We start from the raw sequence: 24,088 nt of genomic DNA on the forward strand, positions 1-24,088 counted from the left end.
CTCACCTGTACCACAGTGCTTGGCTTGTGTCTGCGTTTCACTATCTCAGTTGTGAGTCTTGGCCATGCCATGCCTGTCTGTCACAGCTCTGTTTACCCAGCAGCCCTCAATCCATCATTTGTTGCCTACTACTTATGGGTGGCCATGTTTCTGGTCATGGCCCTGTTCTTTATAAAATGTTTCATTCATTCACACATTCGTTCATTGTGTATATGTGCAGTCATCCCAAACAGGCCGCAGACCACAGCTTATACAAAAGCCAGAGGACGGACGACTTCGTAATTCTCATTCAGTTCTATGAGGACTCCAGGGATGGAACTCTGGGGCCAGGCCTGCACAGTAGATATCTTACCACTTAAAAGTTTAGTCTTTATTCAAATCCAAAGTTGTTGTAAAATCCTAAAATCTCTTTTAAAACTCTCTGTGAGCTGTGGGAGCCCGTAAGATCAAAATTAAAGACTTCAAGAGGGAAGAACCAGGGCATTGGTCATAATCTGAGCAAAGCAGAATTAAACTCTGACAGTGTAACCCACTCAGTGCCCAGTATCTGAGATTCACTTGTGGTCTCCTGGGACCACCAGCCAAGGGACAGCACCACCCCACTGGGTCAGGCCCCCCACATCAATCACTAATTTAAAAAATACCCTACAGCTTAGTTCGGGTTTCTGTTGCAACTCTGTGATCTTATAGAGGCATTTTCTCAATTGAGGTCCCCTCCTTTCAGGTAACTCTAGCTGGTGTCAGGTTGACATAAAAGTAGTTAACACACCACTTGAGCCACCTTACTGACCTGAGTTTGCTCTTTGACTATACAGAACCCTCAGTAGTGATTCACTCTGTAGCATGTACATGTCCCAGGAAAACCATTGTTTCTGTAGTCCTCATGCAACCCCTGCCCAGCTGCCTGGTCTTTTGGACGCTAGGTCCACCTCACATTCAGGACAGTGTAGTGCTCAGATGTCTGCCCCTTCTGCCTGTGTTACTGGACTCTGACTCTTTACCCTTACCATTGTGGAAATGAGAAGCAAGCTTGAAATTAAAAGCGAAATAGAAGAACAGCTTCCATGGAACATTCTCCCCTTTCCTATTTCCTCCTCTCCTTGGCCAGTGCCTGTTTTCTGAACATTTGGAAGTATCTGCACGTGAACAGGAGTGGTTTGAGCTCCCTGTGGGACGTCCCTGCCTCTATAGACAGGAAGGGACAGAAGGAACTACTTCCTGGCTGTCACTTGCATTTAGTGATAGTCGGTAAAACAGTAGAAGCCACTGGCTCCAGAGATGATTCCACAGCAGCTGATGGGAGCAGATGCAGAGACCCACCTCCAAGCATAGGGGGAGAGAAAACCCAAATTGGAGATCTCCATTGATTCCCCACCTTTGGAGCTCAGGGAACCTCACAGAAGAGGGGGGAGGAAGAATTGTAGGAGTCAGAGGAGTCAAGGTTACAAACAACACAGCCCACAGAAACAACTAAGCGGGACTCAGAGGGGCTCACAGAGACTGAAGTGGCAGAATAAAAACCAATCCAGTGGTTAAACATCTAGAATATGACTCAGTTTGTTGAGTGCCCATCATTCACAGAGCCCAGGGTCTATCCCCAGCACCACAGAAACTGAACATGATGATGCAAGACTAGAATTATATCTATTAAAAAGATATAAGGATCAGACATCATAGTCGTCCTTGATTACATAGTAAGTTCAAGGCCAGCCCTAGCTACATCAGATCCTACTTCAAGAAAACCAAACAACAGTGGTTGAATTTTTTTTTCTGTATAAATCTTCATGTTTCATTTTATCTCATTTCTGATGTGGCCCTAAACAGAATATTTACTCACCCTTGAACATCCTCAAGATAACTAGTCATCCTCGTCAATCTCTGTCAGAGCTCATTTAATAAGCTACAAGATCTGGCTGATGGTGTCCTGGCAGAGACAGGAGAGACTGAGGTCATGTGATGTACAAGGCATGTAGTGTAACTTTGATTTGGATTAGAACCATTATACCCTCTTTAAATATAGATAAATGTTTAGAATCTAAAATGTTCTGCTTTTATCCCCACTGCATCCACACTCAGGATGCGCTCCCCCAGGGCGGTGCTTCTCCTGGGTTTTGTTACAGTCTGTCCCCTGCACTCGTGATGACCTTTTGTCTTACCCTTTTACACAGAGCACGTGGCAGAGATCATAACCGAGGTCCCCCCCGATGAGCCTGTGAGCGCTACACCAGATGAACGGATAATGGAGTTAGTCTTGGGGAAGCTGGCCACCCCCACAAATGAAGCCAGCTCAGTGCCAAAGTAAGTCCTGATTGTACATGGCTGGTGCTCGGGGACGGAGCCCAGGGAATGGCTAATTGGTACGGAAGGGAAAGAACCTCCCCCTTTAATCCCCACAGCAGAGCCGGGCCTTATCTCTTCTGGCCAGCAGTGCACGTTCTCAACTCTAGGAGTTTCCTAGTTTCTTCACTGTGAGATTTTTTTTTTCTTAAAACACAAATGACAGAAAATTCGCCATCACAACTCTTTTTAAGGACAGGGTGTAGACACTGGCTGTCCATCTTTCAAGCTTTTATCGACCCAAACTAAAACTAACCATCCCATTCTGCTTTCTGTCTGCAGGCAGCTCTAGCCATATCCCCACGTCAGCAGGGCGCACAGTACTTGCTTTCTGCGAATAGCTCATTTTGCTCAGTACATATCCTCCTATGCCTTAGTGTGTCTCCAAATCTCTAAGGCTCATGTACTGAGCATGTACTTGCTTTGTCTGCTCACCCTGGGGGATCCTGAGGGCTTTGCCCCAGCTATGTGAGCAGGGCTGCTATGGTTCAGCAGTTGCTTATGCTTGGATAAAAGTTTCACATTTTGCTCTCCTTTCTTTTTTGTGAGCACGGGAAAGAAATGTTTATACCGCAGTTAAAATTCCCTTGTGAGTCTTTGCCCTGAAGTTGACTCAGCTGCTGGTGTTTTCTATGCCCTTTGGAGTTGGCAGAATTCACCTGGTGAACCTGTGAAAATGTGGGTGTGTTTATTATTTCTTTCCTGTCTTACTGCCCAGAGGATTTCAAGCACTTACCAGAAAAAGCACACTTGACAGGATGAAGAAGCATTTAGGAGTCAAGTTCAGAGTCAACATAGAACATAGTAGAGTTGATACCAAGACAGGACAAAAGCCATAGACAGGGCTACCTTGTTTAGAACAAATGAAGCTCAGGCTTCGTGGTGGCCAGGGCTGAAGCAGGTGAACTGTTAGACAGCCCTGAGGCTAATGCTTAGAGTCTATGCTACCTAGGACCGGGTGACTCCAAGTTCTGCCTTCCTTCTTTCCTTATTCCAATCATAGCTGGGAAGTGTGGCTGATGACCTTTCTGAGGTGACGGTGATCGGAAACTTTGACTCTGAGGACCCAGCTGCCACCTCTCTGACCAGCTGTCCCTCTCTTGGGCAGGTTCTTGCATCATCCAAGCAGCACCATTGCCCTCAAGAGGGGCTTGGTTCTGTCCAGCAGACATGGCGTCCGGCGGAAGCTCGTTCGACAGCTGGGTGAGCATAAACGCATCCATCAGTGTGGCACCTGCAGCAAGGTCTTCCAGAACAGCAGCAACCTGAGCCGGCACGTGCGCTCGCACGGTGAGTGCGCGCACGGTGAGTGCCTGCCCAGCCTACAGGGCAGGGCCAAGAAGGTGTGTGTCCATTGCTGGTCCTTGCTGCAGAGCTGCTGCAAGGGGTGGCCCTGTGGCTGCCTGTCCCCCCCCCAGCACAGGGGCACCCCGCCCACACAGAGGCCTCGTGTTTCAGAGATGGGTGCACCTTGCTGAGAAAGGCCAGTGCAATGAATCCACCTTCTGTTGGTTCATTCCTTAGGTGACAAGCTGTTTAAATGTGAGGAATGTTCAAAATTGTTCAGCCGTAAGGAAAGTCTAAAGCAACATGTTTCCTACAAGCACAGCCGGAATGAGGTAAGTGAGCGCCCAGGCAACTGACTGAACAACTGTTTTCTAGAGGAAGAGCCGTACTAGAAGGGAGCTCTCAGTTTCCAGAGGGAGCCGCCCCCACGCCCCATGCTTTCTGAGCCCAGCTTAGGCCGCTGCTTACAGAAACAGTAGGGACAACATGGGGGAACATGGCGGCTGATGCTTTGGATGCAGTCACCTGCGTTTGGGGTTCTCTTTCTCTGGCAGTGGGTCAGCAAGAGTACCCCCACTAGAACAGAGAAGGGCTGGTATAGCCAGCCCTAGACGTTACTAGAACAGCACACAGAGGGGGCCCCTGTGTTGAGCTCCTGCAGTCTTCCTTGCTGACAGTGTGCCCTCTGAGCAGGTGGACGGTGAGTACCGCTACCGCTGTGGCAGCTGTGGGAAGACGTTCCGAATGGAGAGTGCACTGGAGTTCCACAACTGTAGGACAGGTGAGGCCCTAACCCATATGCTTGCCCTGCGTGTTAGGAGAAAGGTTTCCACTGAGCTGCCTGGGCATCTCCTTGATCCTTTTACTTCAAGGAATGTGTCTTAGTTAGGGTTTTACTGCTGGGAACAGACACCATGACCAAAGGCAACTCTTATAAGGACAGCATTTAATTGGGGCTGGTTTACAGGTTCAGAGTTCAGTCTGTTATTATCAAGGCAGGAACATGGCATCATCCAGGCAGACATGGTGCAGAAGGAGCTGAGAGTCTTCATCTGAAGGCTGCTAGCAGAACATTGACTTCCAGGCGGCTAGGAGTAGGGTATTAAAGCCCATGCTCACAGTGACACACCCACTCCAACAAGGCTACACCTCCCTGGGCCATGCATGTACAAACCATCACAGAATGTAAGGAATATTCAGAACTGTCCAGCCATTGGAGATGTCTAAGGCGACTTTCCCTTAGTAAAGAAAGGATGGGTTGTCTCATGTCCATTGTGCGTTCTCAGACCCTGCGCCTGAAGCTACTGTGATGCAGGACCCTCATCCTTGCTGACAGTTGAGCAGCAGTGTTGAGTTTGTTCTAGAAGTGTTTGAGAGAGAAAATGCAAAGGCTTGAGGTGGGAAAGGCCTGCTGCCTGCCTTGTTGGAGCTCTCCTTCCACCATCAGTCTCCTGCACCTGTGTCCCCTGTGGGCATCCAGATAGATTTTGTTGCCACCTGTCCCAGGTTGTTAGGTCCTGAGCCTGTTTGCATCTGTCACTCTTCAGAAGGAAAAAAGCCATCTTTGTCTGAAGCCCAAAGCTGCTGTGCTGTGAGCTGCCCATGCTGGAGGACATGGGGTTGGGGACCACAGTGCTCTCAGGCACTGTCTCTGTAAATGAATGGTGAAGGCTGTGCAGGCAGCAGGTAGGCCAAGGAGTGGCAGCTCCCCGAGGCCTGGATACCCTGTGCTAGAGAGAGCCTGAGTTCACCGGTTTCTGGGCTTTGGCCATGTGGCCACCAGAGGAAGTGTACAGGGAGATCACCAGAGCCTTGTGTTCTGCCTCACTCTGTGACTCAGACCTACAAGGTCATTCTGTACATTTGGCTCTGTTGTCAGGCTTCTCTCCACGCTGGCGAATATCAGTGTCTACATCAATTTGTTCTTTCTCTGTCCGCTGCTTTCTCTTGTCCTCAGCATGGGGCTTGCTCACTGTGACAAGGCTGTTCTGAGAGACAAGACAAGGGATCTCTGGAGGTTGCCTGGCAGTGACATGATCCACCTGTGTGGGAGCATGCACATAACTTCAGCATCTGTACCCTGTGCCCTCACTGTCTTGTGTCCATGAGAATCTGGGCGGTTCCCATGTGGTTCAGCCTCAGGCAGACTCTCTGTTAACTGGAATCGGTGCCACCTTCCTGTTGTTCCTCAGAGAGATGCAGAGTAGGGTGAGAGTAACCCCAGCTTGAAGTCTAACCCTAACCCTGACCCTTAGAGATTGAAGAACACTTGTTCCTATTTAAGGTTTAATGGTTTCTCCAGACAAGCATGGAACAGAAAAATGAAGAATCAGTTGCTGTGTGTGTTGGCTAAACTGTTGCACAAGACACTTGTCCTTGTTAGGGGGTCATGGCAATGATGAACTGAAGGCAGGTTTTCTCCTGAGGCTGATTTCAAGCCTAGGAACTAAGAGTGAAGATGACCTGTTAGCTTTGAGACCCCGTAGCAGTCTCTTTAAATGCTCTCGTGCCTTTTGTGGTATGAAGTTAGTACAGTGCTCATCCTCAAAGGATTTATAGAGGGCTGGGTGCTTCAAGTGCAGAGTATTTATGCAGCCCATGCTGTCCGGCCTTTTCTGTGTCCCCTGTGCATTGGTTCCCCTCTCACTGTGTGTTTGCTGTGCTCCCTTTAAACCTAAAGAGGGCACCAACAGGTAGCAAGGCCCAAGTCAGGGTCCCAAAATACAGCCTTCCATCAGCCTGGCCCCTGGGAGTTCACTCTTGTTTTCTCAGATGTCTGAGCCCCTTGCTCTTTACCATATCCTGGAGCATTTACCTACAGGGCCTGTACATATCTCCAGTGACTGGAGTACGGGAGTAGGGTAGGATATCATTCCGAGGACTGGGTTCTTGTACCCAGTTATTGGGCCATCTTAGTTGACTGTGTAGGTGATCAGCATATCAAACAGTTGGAAGTAGGGTCTCCTTCCACATAGCAGGAGAGGTTTGTGACGGAGAACATTAGAACCCCAGCCAGCAGTGCTGCTATCCGTGGTTACTGATGCTGTTCAGAACCTATAAGGAAGAAGGCTCCTGTGTTCTGTTCAGAACTCACCTGTGCTGTGAACACCTGCTTAGGAGGGAGGCCTGTCTGTGCTGTGACCTGGTTGGGGCTTAGCAGAGCTGCTCTGTGATGTAGCCAAACAATTGAGAGAGAGGGTTGAATTATATGAATAGTATTTCACCTTGGGATTGTGAGTTGCATGGTAGGACAGGACACTGCCATGGTGTTGTTCTCGTATGTGTTGAGGTTCTTTTTTTTTTTTTTTTTTTTTTTTTTTTTTTTCGGAGCTGGGAACCAAACCCAGGGCCGTATGTGTTGAGGTTAAACTGCCAGGTGCAGGTCCGGGTCTCCTGAGACTCATATAGAGCTTCTAGTCCATGCCCTCACAAGAGGAGCCATCCTGCTATGGGAAAAGCTGTAGCTAGGCCACTGCTCCTGTGCTGCTGTGCCCCCAGGTGTGGTGCCCACTTGAAGGCTTTGTGTCTTTGTACCCTGGGAGGAGGAGAAAAGATGGCTGATTTTCTTCAGTGTTAGGTGGGTTGGCCTCTAGATGGCTACACATGGGATCTCCTGAGTGGAGCTCGAGACTTCCTGCAGCATAGGCCTCACTTGAGTAGTCCTACCAGCGGAGACGAGGGTTTTACAGGAAAACATTTGCTGAGACTAGAGATATTCTGTCCTTGGCTCCTGAGAGAAGCAACAGCATACTTGTCACCTGCTATCAGACCCATCCACATCCTGGTGCAGGAAAGAGCAAGTGATTCTGGGAGCTGGTCCACAAGGAAACAAGGCACCCAGGGGATGAGGAACAGAGACTGCAGCACCAGGCAGAGGGGGCAGGGCCAGATGGTATAGTAGACTTTCAGAGGCAGGAACTACAACTTGACTGGCTGCCTTCCAGAGGGGACTTTGAAGTGGGGACCAGGATGTGAGGATGCTGACTTCTTGTAATGTGAATATGTATGTTTATGTGCTGTGTGGTAAATAGGGGTGGAGATGGGTGTGAATGTGGTTGTCTTTGTGTGTGTGCTCACATGGGTGTGTACACATACATGTGCACGTATATTTATGGGGTATATATTGAGTGAGTATGCCCACTAAAGGCAGGCCTAGGTCAAGACAGCTCTTCAGAAAGTTAGAGAAGTTGGGGTGTTGCTGTAGGGGTGCTATAAGAGGTAATCAGGCAGAGAGGAGACAGGCCAGCCATTGGCACTGTGCTGGAGAAGTAGGCTGAGGACAAGGAGGCTACCTCTGGGTCTGAGGAAGCTTATAGTGCATTCAGATAGAGGGAGAGGAGCCTAGAGAGCTGTTGAGGCAGCCTCTCCCGGTGAGGAGAGTTGGCACACCCGTATATACTTGTACGTCTAGCTGAGCACACACAGTAGATGAGTTCTGAGCCACAGTGCCCCGCTGGTTTCCTGCCTTGATTGTGCATTCACTCTGCTGAGGCACACATGCAGGATCCTGGTCAGGGGTGATTTACCACATGTTGTGTGTTTGTTCTCTGGACAGATGACAAGACGTTCCAATGTGAGATGTGTTTCAGATTCTTCTCCACCAACAGCAACCTCTCTAAGCACAAGAAGAAACATGGGGACAAGAAGTTTGCCTGTGAGGTCTGCAGTAAGATGTTCTACCGCAAGGATGTCATGCTGGACCACCAGAGGCGGCACTTGGATGGTAAGCTTGGGGCCTGAGACACCTGCCTGCCTGTGACCCAGTGACCCTTCTCCCAGTCCTAGGGGCCCTAGGATAGCAGTAACAGTGCCGTGAGCAGAGAGAAGGAACATTTGTTAATGGACACAGGAGACTACTCTGTTGGCTGTTGAGTTAGGTGAAGTATTTCTTAGAGTACTTCTTATCACTGGGAAGAATGGCTTCAGCGTGATGAGCTATAAGAAAGGTCATGATGGTGTCCTGCACATGGCCAGTTCAGCCATGTAAAGAGAAGAGAATGTGCTGGTGAGTACTGTTGGCGGAGGCCATCAGTCTACATGGTAGGTTATGTGAGGTCAGAGAAAGATCCAGCGGAGTCAGCTCTCTGCACACATGTGAGGCAGCAGCAAGTGTAGAGTAAGAAGTGAAACAGAGGTTAAAATCAGCATCCTGGTGAAGGCTGTCATTACTTCCTGTTAAGAGTCACAGCCTCTTTGTCACTAGCACTCACTGACATAAACACTCACAGGTTAGTGTTTGAAAACACTACAGAACACATTCAGGCTGTGTAGAAAGCATAGCTGTTAAGATACATGCATATGAGTTTGTGAAAACAAGACAAGGCCATATCCTTAGTAAGTTCCTGCTTCCACCCTGCCTCCCCCACCACACACACACACACACACACACACACACACACACACACACACACACGGTTCCATATCTGTTCCTACAGCAAGGTCTTATGAGGTTCTTAAGAGTATACTCTGGGCCCCTACCCAACCTCCCAAGAACCATAGGCAAATCACTATACCTTAGTTTTCTTGCCTGTACAGGGAAGGTGATACTTGACCCTCTTGAGCTCAATGTCACGACTGGACCATGAGGTTCCTTCAAGCCCAACACAGACCAATTTTTCAGAACCAAGTATGTTGTGGCCCTTGCCAGAAGCCACTGCTTTCTGTGACCAATCTAGTGGACTAGGTACACTGCTCACACGTGACCCACACTACTGCTGTGGGCAGCAGCTGGCTGCTCTGGAAGCTGAGAATACTCCTAGCCTTGGATCCACTCTCTGCTGTGCCTCCCAGTTCTAGAACCCGGAATTAGCCTGCTCCCTGATGCCAGCTCTGTATTCATTTCAGATTGTATAGAAATGCCCGAAGACACCTAGTTTCTCTCCTTAATTTAGAGATTGCCTGTTTCACACGAACGTTTGTTTGTTTAGTTGGTTAGTTGTTTGGTTGATTACTTAGGTAGACAGATAGATGGAGTCTTGCTGTATTGCCCCAAGTGGCCCTGAACCCATGGGTTTAAGTGACTTCCCACCAGCCTCTTGCATATCTGGTACCACAATATTTCCAACATAGTTCCAAGGTAGTTCTGGGATCCAACTGTGTTGTGTGGCCTCACATTTCCTGTCTGGTCTGGAACTTCAGGTGTGCGGCGGGTGAAGAGAGAAGACTTGGAGGCCAGCGGGGAAAGCCTGGTTCGTTACAAGAAGGAACCTTCTGGATGTCCAGTGTGTGGCAAGGTAATGTTCTGTAGGAACTGTGGATGTTGGATGTCCCTGTCCTCTTAAGCTCAAGTCAGAGCTGCAAGCAGGGAGCATTGTCCAGGAAACTTGAAGGCATGTTCAGCCTACAGCATGCTGTCTCCTTGCACCCCCAAATAGCTATGAATGCGGCCTAACACAAAAATCCTACGTTAAAGACATAAAACATGTCCTAGTTAGGTTTCTGTTGCTGTGGTAAACTGTGACCAAAAGCACCTTGAGGAGGAAAGAGTTGCTTTTCCTGAAGGGAGGGCAGGGCAGGAACTCAGTCAGGAACTGGAGACGGGAAGCCATGAAGGGTGCTGCTCACTGGCTTGCTCTCCGTGGTTTGCTCAGCCTGCTCTCTTACAGCACCAGGACAACTAAGCTAGGGGTGGCACTGCCCATGGTGAGCTGGACCTCCACAGACTTGCCTATAGGTCAATCTAATGGAGGTATTTTTCTCAGCTGATGTTCCCTTTTCCAAGATGACACTAGCTTGTGTCAAATTAACGAGAAAACTAACCACTACGATGAGGTTTATTTTTTGGCTTTCAGTTCTACTTGCAATTCTTAAGTGTTAACTGAGTAGACAATGCCATGTTTCAGTATCAAAGGTTAGATGCACCTGCCGAGCAACAGTGCTCAGGGACTAACGTGCGCACCCTTTAGTTTCCGGATGTTAACTAAAGCATCCCTCAGGTTGCACCTTCAGCATTTTGGTCTCTGCCACTGGGATTGGTTTACAAAGATCCACTGAAAATTTTTATTGTCCTGTCTACTCTGTGAGACATGCTGTCCTCTTAAATGACTGGACCTTGTCTCCACATGAGGAGGTGAGATGCCCTGGGGCTTTATGCTGTGTGTGCTGGCCACCCCTGCTCAGTGTCTAGATAGTATTTTCTAAGTTTCTGTGTTCTAAGGTAGGCTAAGTATTTTCATAGCTCAACCCGTGGCAATCAAGGTTAGGTTGTAGATGCTAGGTATTCCTGCCTGGGCAGCCTGTGCTGTTGTATTGGTGCCTGACATGAGCTAGCCTGGCCTTGGCTCGTGTCTATGGTGCAGTTATCTGGAGCTCCGAGCCCCTGTCCTGGCTGCCACATATACATTGTCCCATTTGTCACACATGAGCGCCTGCTCTCAACTGGAATTGCCATTGCTTGTTCATTACACTCAACTTTGACAACTCAGGTAACTGGAAGTACGAGTTGTGTCTCCAGAGGAATAGAAGTCGTGTCTCTCACCGCACGGAGCACATATTGGGGGATAAGAGTTCAGTGCAAGTGTACACTTATGGGTTCTTGAGAGGCTCCTATACATGTGACTCAGGCAGCCTCAGGCGTTGCTTAGAGAAGGAGCTACTGCTGAGCCTGTCAGAGCAGCACACAGTAGCTATTGGCATAGCATAGCGTCGGCACCCGAGTACCACCACACTGGGGATGCAGCCCCTCATGGCTGGCTGCTCCCGACTGAGCAAGTAGCAGCACTGCCAGAGCCAGTGATGCTTTTTAGAGCAAATGAGAAACCGTGCTTTCATGGTATTTCCTGGTTTCTTTCAACCCACAGGCAAGCCAAAGCCTGTGGATCAGCAGAGTAGCAAAGCCATGTGGAGCCTCTTGTTTTTTTTTTTTTTTTTTTCGGAGCTGGGGACTGAACCCAGGACCTTGCGCTTGCTAGGCAAGCGCTCTACCACTGAGCCAAATCCCCAACCCTCATGTGGAGCCTCTTAAACTCTGGGTTTGGGGGCCAGAAGGTGCAGGGAGAGGGAGGAGGAGTCTATGGCAATAGATAGTGGGCTCTGGGGCACCTCATGTGAGGCAAGCCCTGCCATTGGGTGCTCTGTGCTCAGTGGGACTCCTGGGTGCCTGACAATGGTTGCATGTCTGCTTTTTAGACCATGTCCTTCCAGCCCCAGCTCAGAGTTGGCTTTGGCTGCAAAGTGGCTCCCAGAGGACTAGTGTGGACATAGGAGTAAATCTGCATCCGTTCTCTGGGCTGAAATAGAAAGCAACATGAAGCGGTATTCAGACTGAGTTGAGTGTCTTCTTTGGTGTCTATTTTGAGAAAATTGTAGGTATATCTACCTGCATGGCTCCTCAGTAGGCGCTGTACCAGTGAGCTGTTTAACTTCCCATGAGCACTCTGCTGTACGGCCATTGCAGCAGAGACTGGAACCAGTGTGTTCTCTATTGTGATGTGAGTGGACATCTCAATCACCATAAGTCTAGAACTTACCATGTCTTCTAGGTCTGGAGGTAGCTTGTCCTGTGGGCCATAGGAACCAGCTCATGTGTATGTCCAATAACGTAGCCCTCACTGCACTGGCTCCCTGTCCCTAGGTGTTCTCTTGCCGGAGCAACATGAACAAGCACCTGCTGACCCACGGTGACAAGAAGTACACCTGCGAGATCTGTGGGCGCAAGTTCTTCCGAGTGGACGTACTCAGGGACCACATTCATGTCCACTTCAAGGTGCGGGGCCCATACAGGTGGCACTTGGGGACCCAGCCCACCCTGGGGCAGGATCTCTTAGCACATAGATGAGGCACTCACCAGCAGCAGACTGTGTTTCACAGCTGTGGAGCTGAAAGTTCAAGACGAAGGTGCTGGAAAGTTCACTGTCTATTAAAGGCGTCCTCGTTCATCCATCACTCTCTTGCTGTGTCCTCACAGGCTGGAGGGATGAATCTTCCTTTTAAAGGCTATAATCCGACTTACGGGTGTCAGAACCTGTCATTCCCCAGAGGCCCTGCTTCCTCACACTGTCACCTCGGGGATGGAATTTTAACACATGGGCACTAGCTGGCTCTTCATCAGACGTACACTAGCACACCTGCTTGTCCAACTGTAGGGCCTGAACAGAGATTCTCCTTGTATGGGGCCTGACAATTCCTCTTACCTGGGTCTTTCCCTGAACAATGGATGTAAGGAGGGTGGCAGTTTGCTGCCTCCCTGCCTTAGGGAAAAGATGAGCAGTGCAGGACCCCCAGGTTGTTGGGAACTGGAGATGAGGACAGGTGGGAGAAGTACCCGTCTGAGTCAAAGGCCTAGTACAAAGTAAGCCTAGTCCAGAGCAGTGCTACAGCAGTCTGGGCTGTCCTCCAGGACTTTGCCTGGGCAGAGCAGGATTTTGGGTGACTCTGAGAGCTGGTGAATGGCCAGGCCCAGTACCATCCGTAGGGACACAGGTATAGCTCGCTAGGCAAACAACTGATTCCCTGAAAGTAATGACCAGCATACCAGTTCACTGTGTTAGAGACCGGGTTTGTGGCTCCTCTGCAGGACATCGCGCTGATGGATGACCACCAGCGGGAGGAGTTCATTGGCAAGATTGGGATCTCCTCAGAGGAGAACGATGACAACTCTGATGAGAGTGCAGATTCTGAGCCACACAAGTACAGCTGCAAGAGGTGCCAGGTACTGCACACCCTGCCCCAGGCATGGCTTCCGGGGAGGAATCTGACCATGGAGTACAGGGAACTCAGTACTGTTTTGTACAATTTTCTCCACTAAAGAAGCTTGTCCCATATCACCTGAGCTTAGGATGGTAACTGTGGGCCCCACACCCATCAGAACCCACCTGTGGTTTGGCACACAGGGCCAGTACCTAAGTAGCCTCACTGGTCCCTCTCTTGGTCCAGCCAGCCTGAAACTGATCCATGCTACACACGGCAGGGCGCATGCTTACAGGGAGGACGACTGAGCTCCAAGCAGTCTGTGGCCTGAGTTTCCATGGCTTCTCCTGTTAAACATTCAGCTTCTGTGCAGATCCCGCCCCAGCCCCCTCCCTGGCATGAGTAACTGACCCTGCTGGGGTGTCTGGCTGATACAAGTGGAGGTAGTAAAGATGCCCAGGATGCCGCGGGTCAGCAGCCTCCACCCTGTGCCCTTACAGCTCACTTTCGGCCGTGGGAAGGAATACCTGAAGCACATCATGGAGGTTCACAAGGAGAAGGGCCATGGCTGCAGCATCTGCCACCGACGCTTTGCACTCAAGGCTACTTACCACGCCCACATGGTCATCCACCGAGAGAACCTGCCTGACCCCAACGTGCAGAAGTAAGACTCTGTGCGGAAGAGGGAGAGGCAAAGCAGTGCTCGGCTTAGCCAATCACCCGGGTCACCTTATGCCAGATATTTGGGGCACCTGCTCTTCCTCTGGCCTCCTAGGCCCCATTTCTCATCCTCATCTTTTTCCTCACAGGATTCTAACAGTAAAGTATGTTGGCCTACTTGACAAGCCAGCACCTTTCCATCCTAAATAGGTTTCACTTATGCTGCCCCATGTGAGAAGTCACTCCAGGGCTGTGTAGTGAGCGACAGGATGACTGAATTCACCTCATACTTCCTAGTCCTAGCAAGGGTCTCATATCAAGTATCTCAGGGTTCCCCTAAACTCCTTGGCTAGCGCATGGCATCGTCTGTGTTCTCGTGCTCAGCCTTCTGTACATGTCCATCTCTTGTTTCCTCCTCTTAAGGATTAGGGTCACCATGGTGACTCCATTTTGATCTGTTCTATAAATGTCTGTCTCCACATACAGCCACATCCTTATCTAGGACTTCAACAGCAATTGGAGGGACACAGTTCAGCCCATTACAGAAGCTGAGATCATAACAGCTTTTTGCCTCACCTCCATTGATAAAGGAGCTCCCATAGCTTTTCATAGCGAGGACCCCTCATGGCAGCTAAGGCCCTCACAGTGGGCGAGCCCTCAGGGGATGAGCCCTGCGGCTGTGGAGCTCCTGCGCGTTGCCTCTACTTTCAGGTACATTCACCCCTGCGAGATCTGTGGGCGGATCTTCAACAGCATCGGGAACTTGGAGCGCCACAAACTCATCCACACAGGTAACACGCTGCTGCAGTGATGTTTGGTGCCAGCTCACCTGCCCCTGCACCAGGACTGCTCCACCACTCTCCCTGGCTCCATGTACAGACAGCACATCTTCTGTAGCTCTCATCCTGGCTTCCCCTGCCACTTGCAGCACATCCTTCTGATCTACCTGTGTCCACTCCAGTCCTCAGGGCCTTCTCATGCCAATGACTCCATGGAACATGGCTGAAAGGCAGCCCGCGTGTGCCTCTTGCTGAGACCTCTTCTGTCGCGGGCGGGGCTTTCAGGCACTGCTGTGTTTGTTTACAGGTGTGAAAAGCCACGCCTGTGAGCAGTGTGGAAAGTCCTTTGCCAGGAAGGACATGCTGAAAGAGCACATGCGTGTGCATGACAACATCCGGGAGTACCTGTGTGCCGAATGCGGGAAAGGTGGGTGTGCCTGGAGCACCAGAAGGTCTCTGCGGGCCACAGGGTGCCCCTGGAGTCATGGGACACCCCAAGCCACTAGAGCATATTCAGCCTTGCACTCAGCTTGCTTATGATCATAATTCTAGACCTGAGCATAGATGTAGTCTGTGCCTTCACCTGGGGGGTGGGGTGGGGTGCTAGGAATCACGAGAGTCTCTTTGGCAAAGGAGGTCCAGGGTCCCAGGTACAGGAATCTTTCTCAAAATCACATCACTTACCACAAAATCATCCACAAGACATCTGTATGGCCTGCAAGAACAGCTGGATGTTCCAAGTTGATGATGATCTATTGTTTAAGATAGGGTCTCTGTAGCCCAGGCTGGCTTCCTGCTCCATGCATAGCCAAGGATGACCTTGAGTACAACCTCTCTCCTCAAGCCCCTTTTTGTCTGGTTCTCCCTAGCTTTCCCTTCTCACCACATACTGTGTGGGTTCTCTCATCCCCCAGTCTCACGTAGAAGAGCAGCCCTGTGAGACCAGGGAGCTCTGTCTGGCATATCACTTGGTCTCCAGTCCTGGCATACACAAGTCAGCATAGCAGTTACGAGAATGAATGAATGAATGAATGCATGAATGCATGAATGCATGCATGCATGAGACCATGAGTAGGTGTTGGGACTGTGGGGGTGAGGTTTGTATCAGCTGACTGCAGTCCTTTGCAAAACAGGCAGACAAGCAGTGGCAGAGGGCAATACTGGTGCCACTGTTTGAGCACTGATGTGGAGATGGCCCAAGAGGGATTAAGAAGAGTTACTAAAGAATAGTCTGATGGGTGGCCAGGGTTTGGCTGAACCTCTCATCACCTGTGGTTTTTGTCCTTGGGTGGTGGGAGATATATGAAATTTTTAATATGAAGATTGGGCAGAGGTGGGAATTAAGGTAAAATTGATCTTCCATAGTCAGAAAGGCCTGACACGCAGGCAGGCACTGGCAGCTGAGAGACACAGGGTGGAGCTCATGCGCCCTCTGCTGGCTCTGGTTTGACAGGCCCTGTGTCCGAGCTGGGTTGCCTGAAGGCTCTCCACAGGGAGAGGCAGGTGAAGATGATAGTGACAAAATGGGACTGGGTGAGCTATCGTCCAGCTGAGCTTGGAGCTGAGAGGGGGCTTTGGGCACACTGCTTCACTCAGTGTGATACCACTGCTGGCTTGTCTGCTGGAGGGTCGAAGGACCGCACTCTGCCTGCCCTGGTGTGTGAGCGCTCTGGGTGTACTGCGCTGCCAGTGACCACTGCTGTTCACCCAGCTGGGTCGTGGCTGATGAGGGTGCTTCACCCGTTCCTCATCATCAGCCTGAAGTCACTGTGATTTTGAGTTGTTTCAGTGCCTAAGATTGGCTGCAATAAGTTAAATTTATCCGTCTGGCAAGATGGCTTGGTGGGTAGAGGTGCTCCGACACAGGTGTAATGACTGATCCCCAAACCCTGCAGGGTCGCAAGAACTGACTGGAGAATTGCTCTCCGACCTCGATAGTGTGCACATACGTGTATGCACGTGTACACACACACACACACACACACACACACACACACACACACACTTTCAAGACAGGGATTCTCTGTGTAGTCTTGGCTATACTAGAATTTACTCTTTAGGTCAGGCTGGGTTCAAACTCAGAGATCCAACTGCCTTTGCCTTCTGAGTGCTGGGATTAAAGGCGTAACTACCACTGCCCAGCTAAAAATAGAGTGGCTTTTTTTTTTTTTTAATGTAGGTCTAGTGTCCTCATTTATGTCATCAAGATAGACTTCCTATACTTCCTATACACCTATCACTTCAGGTGCTGTTGTCAGCACACTGTCATTTTAATGTCACAGTAAATCTCTAGTGGCCTTCTGCGTTTGGTGGAGTGGGACTCTCTGAGATAAGGCCACAGCCTATTTGTCCCCTGCCTACTCTGTGTCTGTGGATATTGTGCCCACTGGGTTCAGACGGGTGCTTCAGGGGAGTGGGACGAGAGGCGCTCATACTGATCTGCTCCCTGCAGGTATGAAGACCAAGCATGCACTGCGCCACCATATGAAGCTGCACAAAGGCATCAAGGAGTATGAGTGCAAGGAATGTCACCGCAAGTTTGCACAGAAGGTCAACATGCTCAAGCACTACAAACGGCACACAGGTGTCCCACCTCTTCAAAATGGCCCCGAGCTAGTGTGAGACAGCGCTTTCCTCTGGGCTTTCTCTGTTCCTAGCCCAGGCTTGCTTACTGTGCTGGCTGTTGTGGGATGAGGCTGTGCATCTCGGAGCTCCCTTACTTCATGAGCACTGTGACCCTGTATACAAGTAGAGCCCCATTGTAAACGTCTGCGCCAGGCATGCTTTTAAAGGTTTGCCGAAGGTCTCTGGCTGGACCCCAGGAGATCGGAGCCACACTGGGGCACTCGGTTTCTGCAAAGGATCACACACCTATCCCATCATCACCAGTTGTGACATCTTTATTTCCATCTTTTTAGTGTTTCTCTCCCCACTCCCCTCTGTAGCCCAGGCTGTCCTGAAACCCACTCTGTAGCCCAGGCTGGCCTCCCGCTCACAGAGATCAGTCTGCCTCTGCCCCCGCCCCCCCTCCCCCGCCTCCCCTGCCTCCCCCGCCTCCCCCGCCTCCCCTGCCTCCGCCTCTGCCTCTTCCCCCGCCTCCCCTGCTTCCGCCTCTGCCTCCTCCCCGCCCCCCTGCCTCCGCCTCTGCCTCTTCCCCGCCTCCCCCTGCCTCTGCCTCCGCCTCCGCCTCCTCTGCCTCTGCCTCTGCCTCTGCCCCTGCCTCCGCCTCCGCCTCTCCCTCTGCCCCTCTGCCTCTGCCTCTGCCTCTGCCTCTGCCTCCTCTGCCCCTGCCCCTGCCCCGCCTCCGCCCCGCCTCCTCCGCCTCCTCCGCCTCCTCTGCCCCTGCCTCTGCCTCCTCTGCCCCTGCCCCCGCCTCCTGAGTGCCACCCCCACCCCACCCCCACCCCTGGCATGTTTTTGTTTTAATAATAGCCGTTCTAACTAGGGTGAGCTGGCTCCTCATTGGAGTGCTGGTTTTCATGTCCTTGGTAGCTGATGATAGTATTTTTCCTATATCTGTCTATTATAATAACTTCTGGTTTTTAGCTCGGATTGCTTGTTTGTAAAATGTTGGCTTGTTCATATGAACTGTTGACATGACTGTTGTCATATGTCAAATGTGTTTTCTCACTCTGTCCATTGTCTCCTCACTCTGAGCTGTTTCCTTTGCTCTGGAGAAGTTTCATGGTGTGATGTACAGTTTTGCTTTTGTTTCCTGGGCTTTAGGGCTCATCTCAGATAGCATTGTTGTACCGATGTCTTGAAATGTTTCTCCTAAGTTCTCTTTTAGGTATTATATTTAGTCTTTGATCCATTCTGAGTTGGTTTTTTAAAGAGGTTAGAGTCAAGTTTGCAGCTTCTGCAGGTGGTCATCCATTTTTCATGGCAGAGTTGTTGAGAGCCAGTTGGCTCTACGTGCATGGCGTAGTCTTGTGGTCTGTTTCGTAGATTCGTGTGCTTGTTTCTAATGCTAGAACCATCATGCTTTTGTACTTAGGACCCTATAGTGTCTTCAAACAAAGGTACTGGTACCTGCAGCTCTTTCCATTTCGTTCCAGGTCATTTCTGTAATTTCTGCCAGGCTTTCAATCAAACTTCAGCATTGTTTTTCTCATTCTGTAAAGAAGTCTTTGGTGTAAATCCCTGGGTCGAGTGAACATTTTGACAGTATTCATTCTCGCAGTCTATGAGCGTGAAGCACCTCGGCAGTGTTTGGTGCCGCAGTGGTTTTTGTCATGCTTTCAATTGTCACTGTAGGAACATTTCACTGACTTCATGATATCCTAGGTATTTGTTTCTTTGTAGCTATTGTGTAATTGCTTTCATGAGTTTTAATTTAAAATGCAGTTTAAGGCACAAGGTGGTGGTGCACACTGTTAATCCCAGCACTCAGGAGGCAGAGGCAGGCAGATCACTGTGAGTTTGAGGTCAGCCTGGTCTACAGGGTGAGTGCGTTTCAGGACAACCAAGACTACAGAGAGAAACCTTGCCTCAAAAAACCAAAAAACAAAAAAAATAGAGTATACTTTAATGAAAAGACTTCCTTTTAAATAAAAGTGGCTTGTGTTTTATAGTCTGAAGCAGTGCTGGCATCACACTTTACAGCCTGCTCCCCAGGCTTCAGCCGCCTCGGTGCACGGGAGGCACGCGCTCTCTCTGTTGGAAGGCTGGGCGGCGGCCTCGGGCTGGGCTCCTAAGTGCTTTAAGTTTACTGTTACCTGGAGGATCTTGTGACTTTGAGGGATGTGCTGGTTCACTAGCCTAGTGTCTTTGTCTCTCTCCCCAGTAGTGTGTGTGTGTGCTGACAAGAGACTGCGTGCTTTTGTCACGCTCTGGTGTGTCTGAAGACTTGAGCACAGAGTCCCTGTCCTGAATACGGTGTTCTTCTCTTTAACTCTTAGAATCCGCTAAGTGTCCAGCCTGAACTTCCCTGACTCGCAGGAATTTTCTTTTTTATCTAATGTGTATTTACTGTACAAAATGACCGGCTTCGTAATATCTTTATAGGTGCAGATGATGTATGTTTTTGTGATTTCTTCCCCAGCAGATATGCATTGTTGATGTTAATTTTTATTTCAAGAGGTTGGCCTTGAACTCCTTCTGTAACTAAAGATGATCTGGAACTATTGATCCCCTGTCTCTGCTATCTGAGGTGTGCACTGCTGCCCCTGGTTTGTGCAGTGCACAGGATCAGACCCAAGAGCTTTGTGACGCAGATGAGCACTCAGCCCACAGGGCCACGTCTTTACCTTCAGTTCTTTGTGTGCACATTCATGTGCTGTCTTTTCGTGTTACGTAATTCTCCTCATTATCAGTTCAGAAGATCTTAGGGAGTCTTCAGGCTTTCCCACATGGAGACATGCTGTGTACATGTGGGTCAATTTGATTTCCACTCTTCCTGCATTTTTGTTTTTTGTTTCTTTCTTGCATAATCGCTGTGCTAAAACCTGAGGTGCTATCTTGACAGACAAGCATGGGAACCAATACCTTGTCTCCTTTCAGACTGTAGTAGAGCCTACTTCACTGTCTCCCTTTTGGTCCAATGCTGGCTGTGGATTTGCCATGCATAGCCTCGTGCTGAGGTATGACCCTTCTGCACCTGCTCTGTCAGTGTTTTAGTTTGAAAGGACATTTGATTTTATCACATACTTCTTCTGCATTGACTGAGAGATGATCGTGAGAGTTTTTTGGGCCTTCGTCCTGTTGATGGACCATATCACATTTGTCAATTTGTATAGATTGAGTTGTCCTTGCATCCTGGGATGATTCTGCTTGATCATGCTTGTCCTGGAGGTGTGCTGGTCAGTAGTGAAAAGTCCCTGGTTCTTCATGTGTCCACAGAAGCTCTGCTGTCCGTCATGGAGACATCCCGCTCGTGCCTTGGGTCCTGGCTTTCTCTTGATGTTTAGTCTCTCACTGTGTGTCTCAGAAGCTACCCAAGGCTTTTTGAGGCTAAGTAGAGGTATAGGTAAATTACCCTGCTCAGAGAAATTGTTGCTGTCTTCACCTTGGATTCTCCTCTCTACATCTGTGTTTTCAGGCCCTCACAAATCTCGTCATTTAAAAAATATGAGTAAAGGCCTAATATGAGGCCAACAGTTTTCTGGGTAAATTTTGAAATACTGATTTTTTGACAATTTACCATTACCCTGAAGTACTATAAATCCCGAAGCATGAAGAGACTGAGATATCCTCTGTGTACACTTACACCAAAAACTCACTAAGCTTGTGATATCGAACATGATTTCTCCTGCAGGAATTAAAGACTTCATGTGTGAGTTATGTGGGAAGACGTTCAGTGAGAGGAATACAATGGAGACACACAAGCTCATCCACACAGGTAACTTGAGTCTCAAGGCTGGTCGACTGTGCAGTATGCGGTGATGAGAACACCTGCTCTATTTCATAAACACTGGCAGAGTAGGACTGTCATGGTTTAATCCCGCTCCTTGGCCCCTAAGTCCCACTGTGCCTTCCCAGAGTCCATTCTTCAAGGACCATGGGCAGTTGTTGCTGCTAGTCTTGGGCCAGGGGAATCCTGCTGGTCTGCCCAGGTGATGGCTCTCTCGAGAGGAAGAGACGTTATGGTAGATGCTTGGCTTGGAAGATGAGTGAAGCATTAGTAGCTCTCTGTCAACTGGCATTTCTCTTTTCTACCCCATTTACGTGTGTGAGAAGTAGGCAAGCAGTGGACTTGTTCCGTGTGTGACAAGAAGTACGTCACGGAGTACATGCTTCAGAAACACGTACAGCTCACCCATGACAAGGTGGAAGCACAGAGCTGCCAGCTGTGTGGCACCAAGGTGTCCACCCGGGCCTCCATGAGCAGACACATGCGGCGCAAGCACCCCGAGGTTAGCCTGGTGGGGACCCACTCCCAAATCTCCACAGCATGTCCTGGCCCTGCCGTGGGCTGGGGGTGCCTGCTCTGCTTGAGACACCTCTGTCCTGGTGCAGTGTGAGCCTGAGGTACAGCCCCAATCTCACGTCTCTGAATCATGTCATTGTTTCCACTCCTGAGACAGGAGCTTGTGCAGCCCAGACCGGCCTAGAACTCACTATGTATATGAGGATGACTTTGAGCTTCTGATCCTCTCACTTCCAATTCCCCGAGTGCTGGGATTGCAGACGTGCACCTTAACACCCAGTTTCATGTGGTGCTGAGCCTTGAGCCCAGGGCTTCATGCGTGCTAGGAAAGCACTCAGTCAACTTGGCCCCAGCCCAACCACCTTCTTTTCACAACGAAGCCACATAAAGTTACACTTTTGCTCTCTTCTGCTGAGCACCAGCTAGAAGGGCCGTTGGCGTGAGGTCAGATGTGCAGTCTTCCCCTCAGCCTTGCAGTTTCCCTACCCCTGGTTTCTTTGGCAGCTCACCTTTCATATGCCTCCCTGGGCATTCATTTTCTTCCCTGTGCTGTGTCTGTTGCCTTACGTAGGACTTAGTTCCCAGTTAGGACATAAGTAGTGAGTGTAAGCAGCTGACCGGAGTATTGTTCACCATTGACAGGACAGCGGGGTTGTTGGGAGGCCGTGTGGCTCATGGGAGAGGTCACGGTGTGAGTGTTGCATGCTAAGCACCCTCTTGAGCAGGGCTAATAAAGGACTAGGCCCTCACTTTGTCACAAAGCCGGCATGCATGTAGCTGCGTGTATTATGTGAAGGGTATAGTGTTTGGCCCATAGAAACCACCTTTTAGAGATTCCTTGTAGGACAAGCTTCTTGCTCTGTCTTAGCTCACTCAGCTCCCTGTGGTGACATAGGGTACACTCACTGACAGACAGCACATGTCATGGAGGCCATAGAAGGAGGAAGTTGTCCCCACCAGGTCAGATAACACTGCATGGGGGTCAGAGGACAGGGCTGGGGATGCCCTAGAGAGCGTTCTAGAAATAGTTTCAGTCAGTCCTGAGCCTGGCAGTCAGAAGCAGGGGTGAGTTTGTCAGCAGCCAGTCTCCTATAGCAGTGGACCTTGCACAGCGAGTTTGGACTCCTCCTGCATCATCAGGGCAGCCATTGGGTGGCACAACAACCCTACCTGCTGTTTTCTGCCCCTTGCAGGTCCTCGCTGTTCGGATTGACGATCTGGACCACCTCCCCGAGACCACCACCATCGATGCATCTTCCATCGGCATTGTCCAGGTGAGCGCACACATCTGCAGGGCTGGAGTGTGAGGGGAGCAGAACTCAACTTACCAAGGGGACCCTAAAGGAACAGACCTCATATAGGAGCAGGCCCCAGACACACCGACCCCCTTGACCATGACGTACAGCAGCATAGTCTCACTGGGATTTGATTGCCCTCCTTCCCAGAGCCTTAAGAGAATATATCTTGGTTTGTTGTCGTGGCTATGAATTCAGATGTTCAGATGTTCAGTGCATGCATCTTAGGAAAACAGGAAGTTTGGGGGGCAGGAGAAATGGCTCAGTGCCTAGGAACACTTGTTGCTCTTTCAAAGGACTAGGCTCAGTTCCAGCAACTGCACGATGGCTCAGTTATTCGTAACTCTAGTTCTAGGACTCCAGCACTATTCTTCTGACATCTGTGGGCACAAAGGCACATACATGGTGCATATATGTGGCACACGTACGTATATGCAAGCAACACTCACATAAAACAAACGGGTTGGGAATTTAGCTCAGTTGTGAGTGCTTACTTAGCAAGTGCAAGGCCCTGGGTTCAGTCCTCAACTCTGAAAAAAAGAAAAAGGAGAAAAAGAAAAAACATAAAACAAACCTAAAAATTGTTTTAAAATTGATCATTTTTAGGAATTTTATTATGATTATTAAACTTAACCATATTAGGCAAACCTAGACTTTTCTTTTCTTTTTAGACAGGGCCTCACTGTGTGTGCTTGGCTAGCCTAGAACAATATATAGACCACATTGGCTTTGAAGCCCACTGAGTTCCTCCTGCCTCTGCCTCCCCAGGGCTGGAATTAGAAGTGTACACCACCACACCTGGCCAAACCTAGATTTTAAAGGAAATTTTACTCAATACTTTTTTTTTTTGAAGCAGGATCTCATGCTATTCAGGTTGATCTTGAGCCTGCTATGTAGCTAAGGCTAGCCATGGACTCCTAGTCCTCCTGCCTTTACTACTCAAGTACTAAAATCCCAGATGTGTACCATAATGCCTGGATATACTCAGTATTTTTATGATAATTTTATTTTTAATCATAAAGAGAGTATTACACTGTCAGTGTTTAAGTCTGTACCCGAGTGCTTTGATTTGTGCTAATGGGTGCCCCATGAGTTCAGGTGTCCATGGCCTATGGAATGAATGGGTTAGAATCCACACCTAGCCCTGCTGTGAGCCATTTATGTGCCTGACAGTTCATAGGTGATGGTGGGAACGAAAGTTTCTCCAACACCAGACTTTGGCCAGCTGCTGCTGG

At 49.6% G+C, this 24,088-nt stretch overlaps 1 protein-coding gene across 1 annotated transcript in view; it reads left to right on the top strand.

The window, feature by feature from the left end:
• Prdm15 (PR/SET domain 15) overlaps positions 1-24,088 on the top strand; it is a 57,002-nt gene that overhangs the window by 28,271 nt on the left and 4,643 nt on the right. The window contains 15 exon segments of the mRNA XM_032900348.1: positions 2,169-2,298; positions 3,446-3,642; positions 3,862-3,956; positions 4,318-4,405; positions 8,180-8,347; positions 9,763-9,857; positions 12,197-12,328; positions 13,139-13,273; positions 13,752-13,915; positions 14,623-14,702; positions 14,998-15,117; positions 17,143-17,274; positions 20,947-21,030; positions 21,369-21,544; positions 22,752-22,832. Coding sequence (XP_032756239.1) covers positions 2,169-2,298; positions 3,446-3,642; positions 3,862-3,956; positions 4,318-4,405; positions 8,180-8,347; positions 9,763-9,857; positions 12,197-12,328; positions 13,139-13,273; positions 13,752-13,915; positions 14,623-14,702; positions 14,998-15,117; positions 17,143-17,274; positions 20,947-21,030; positions 21,369-21,544; positions 22,752-22,832 — 1,877 coding nt within the window.

The sequence above is a fragment of the Rattus rattus genome, chromosome 4, assembly GCF_011064425.1.
Source record: "Rattus rattus isolate New Zealand chromosome 4, Rrattus_CSIRO_v1, whole genome shotgun sequence".
NCBI lineage: Eukaryota > Metazoa > Chordata > Mammalia > Rodentia > Muridae > Rattus > Rattus rattus.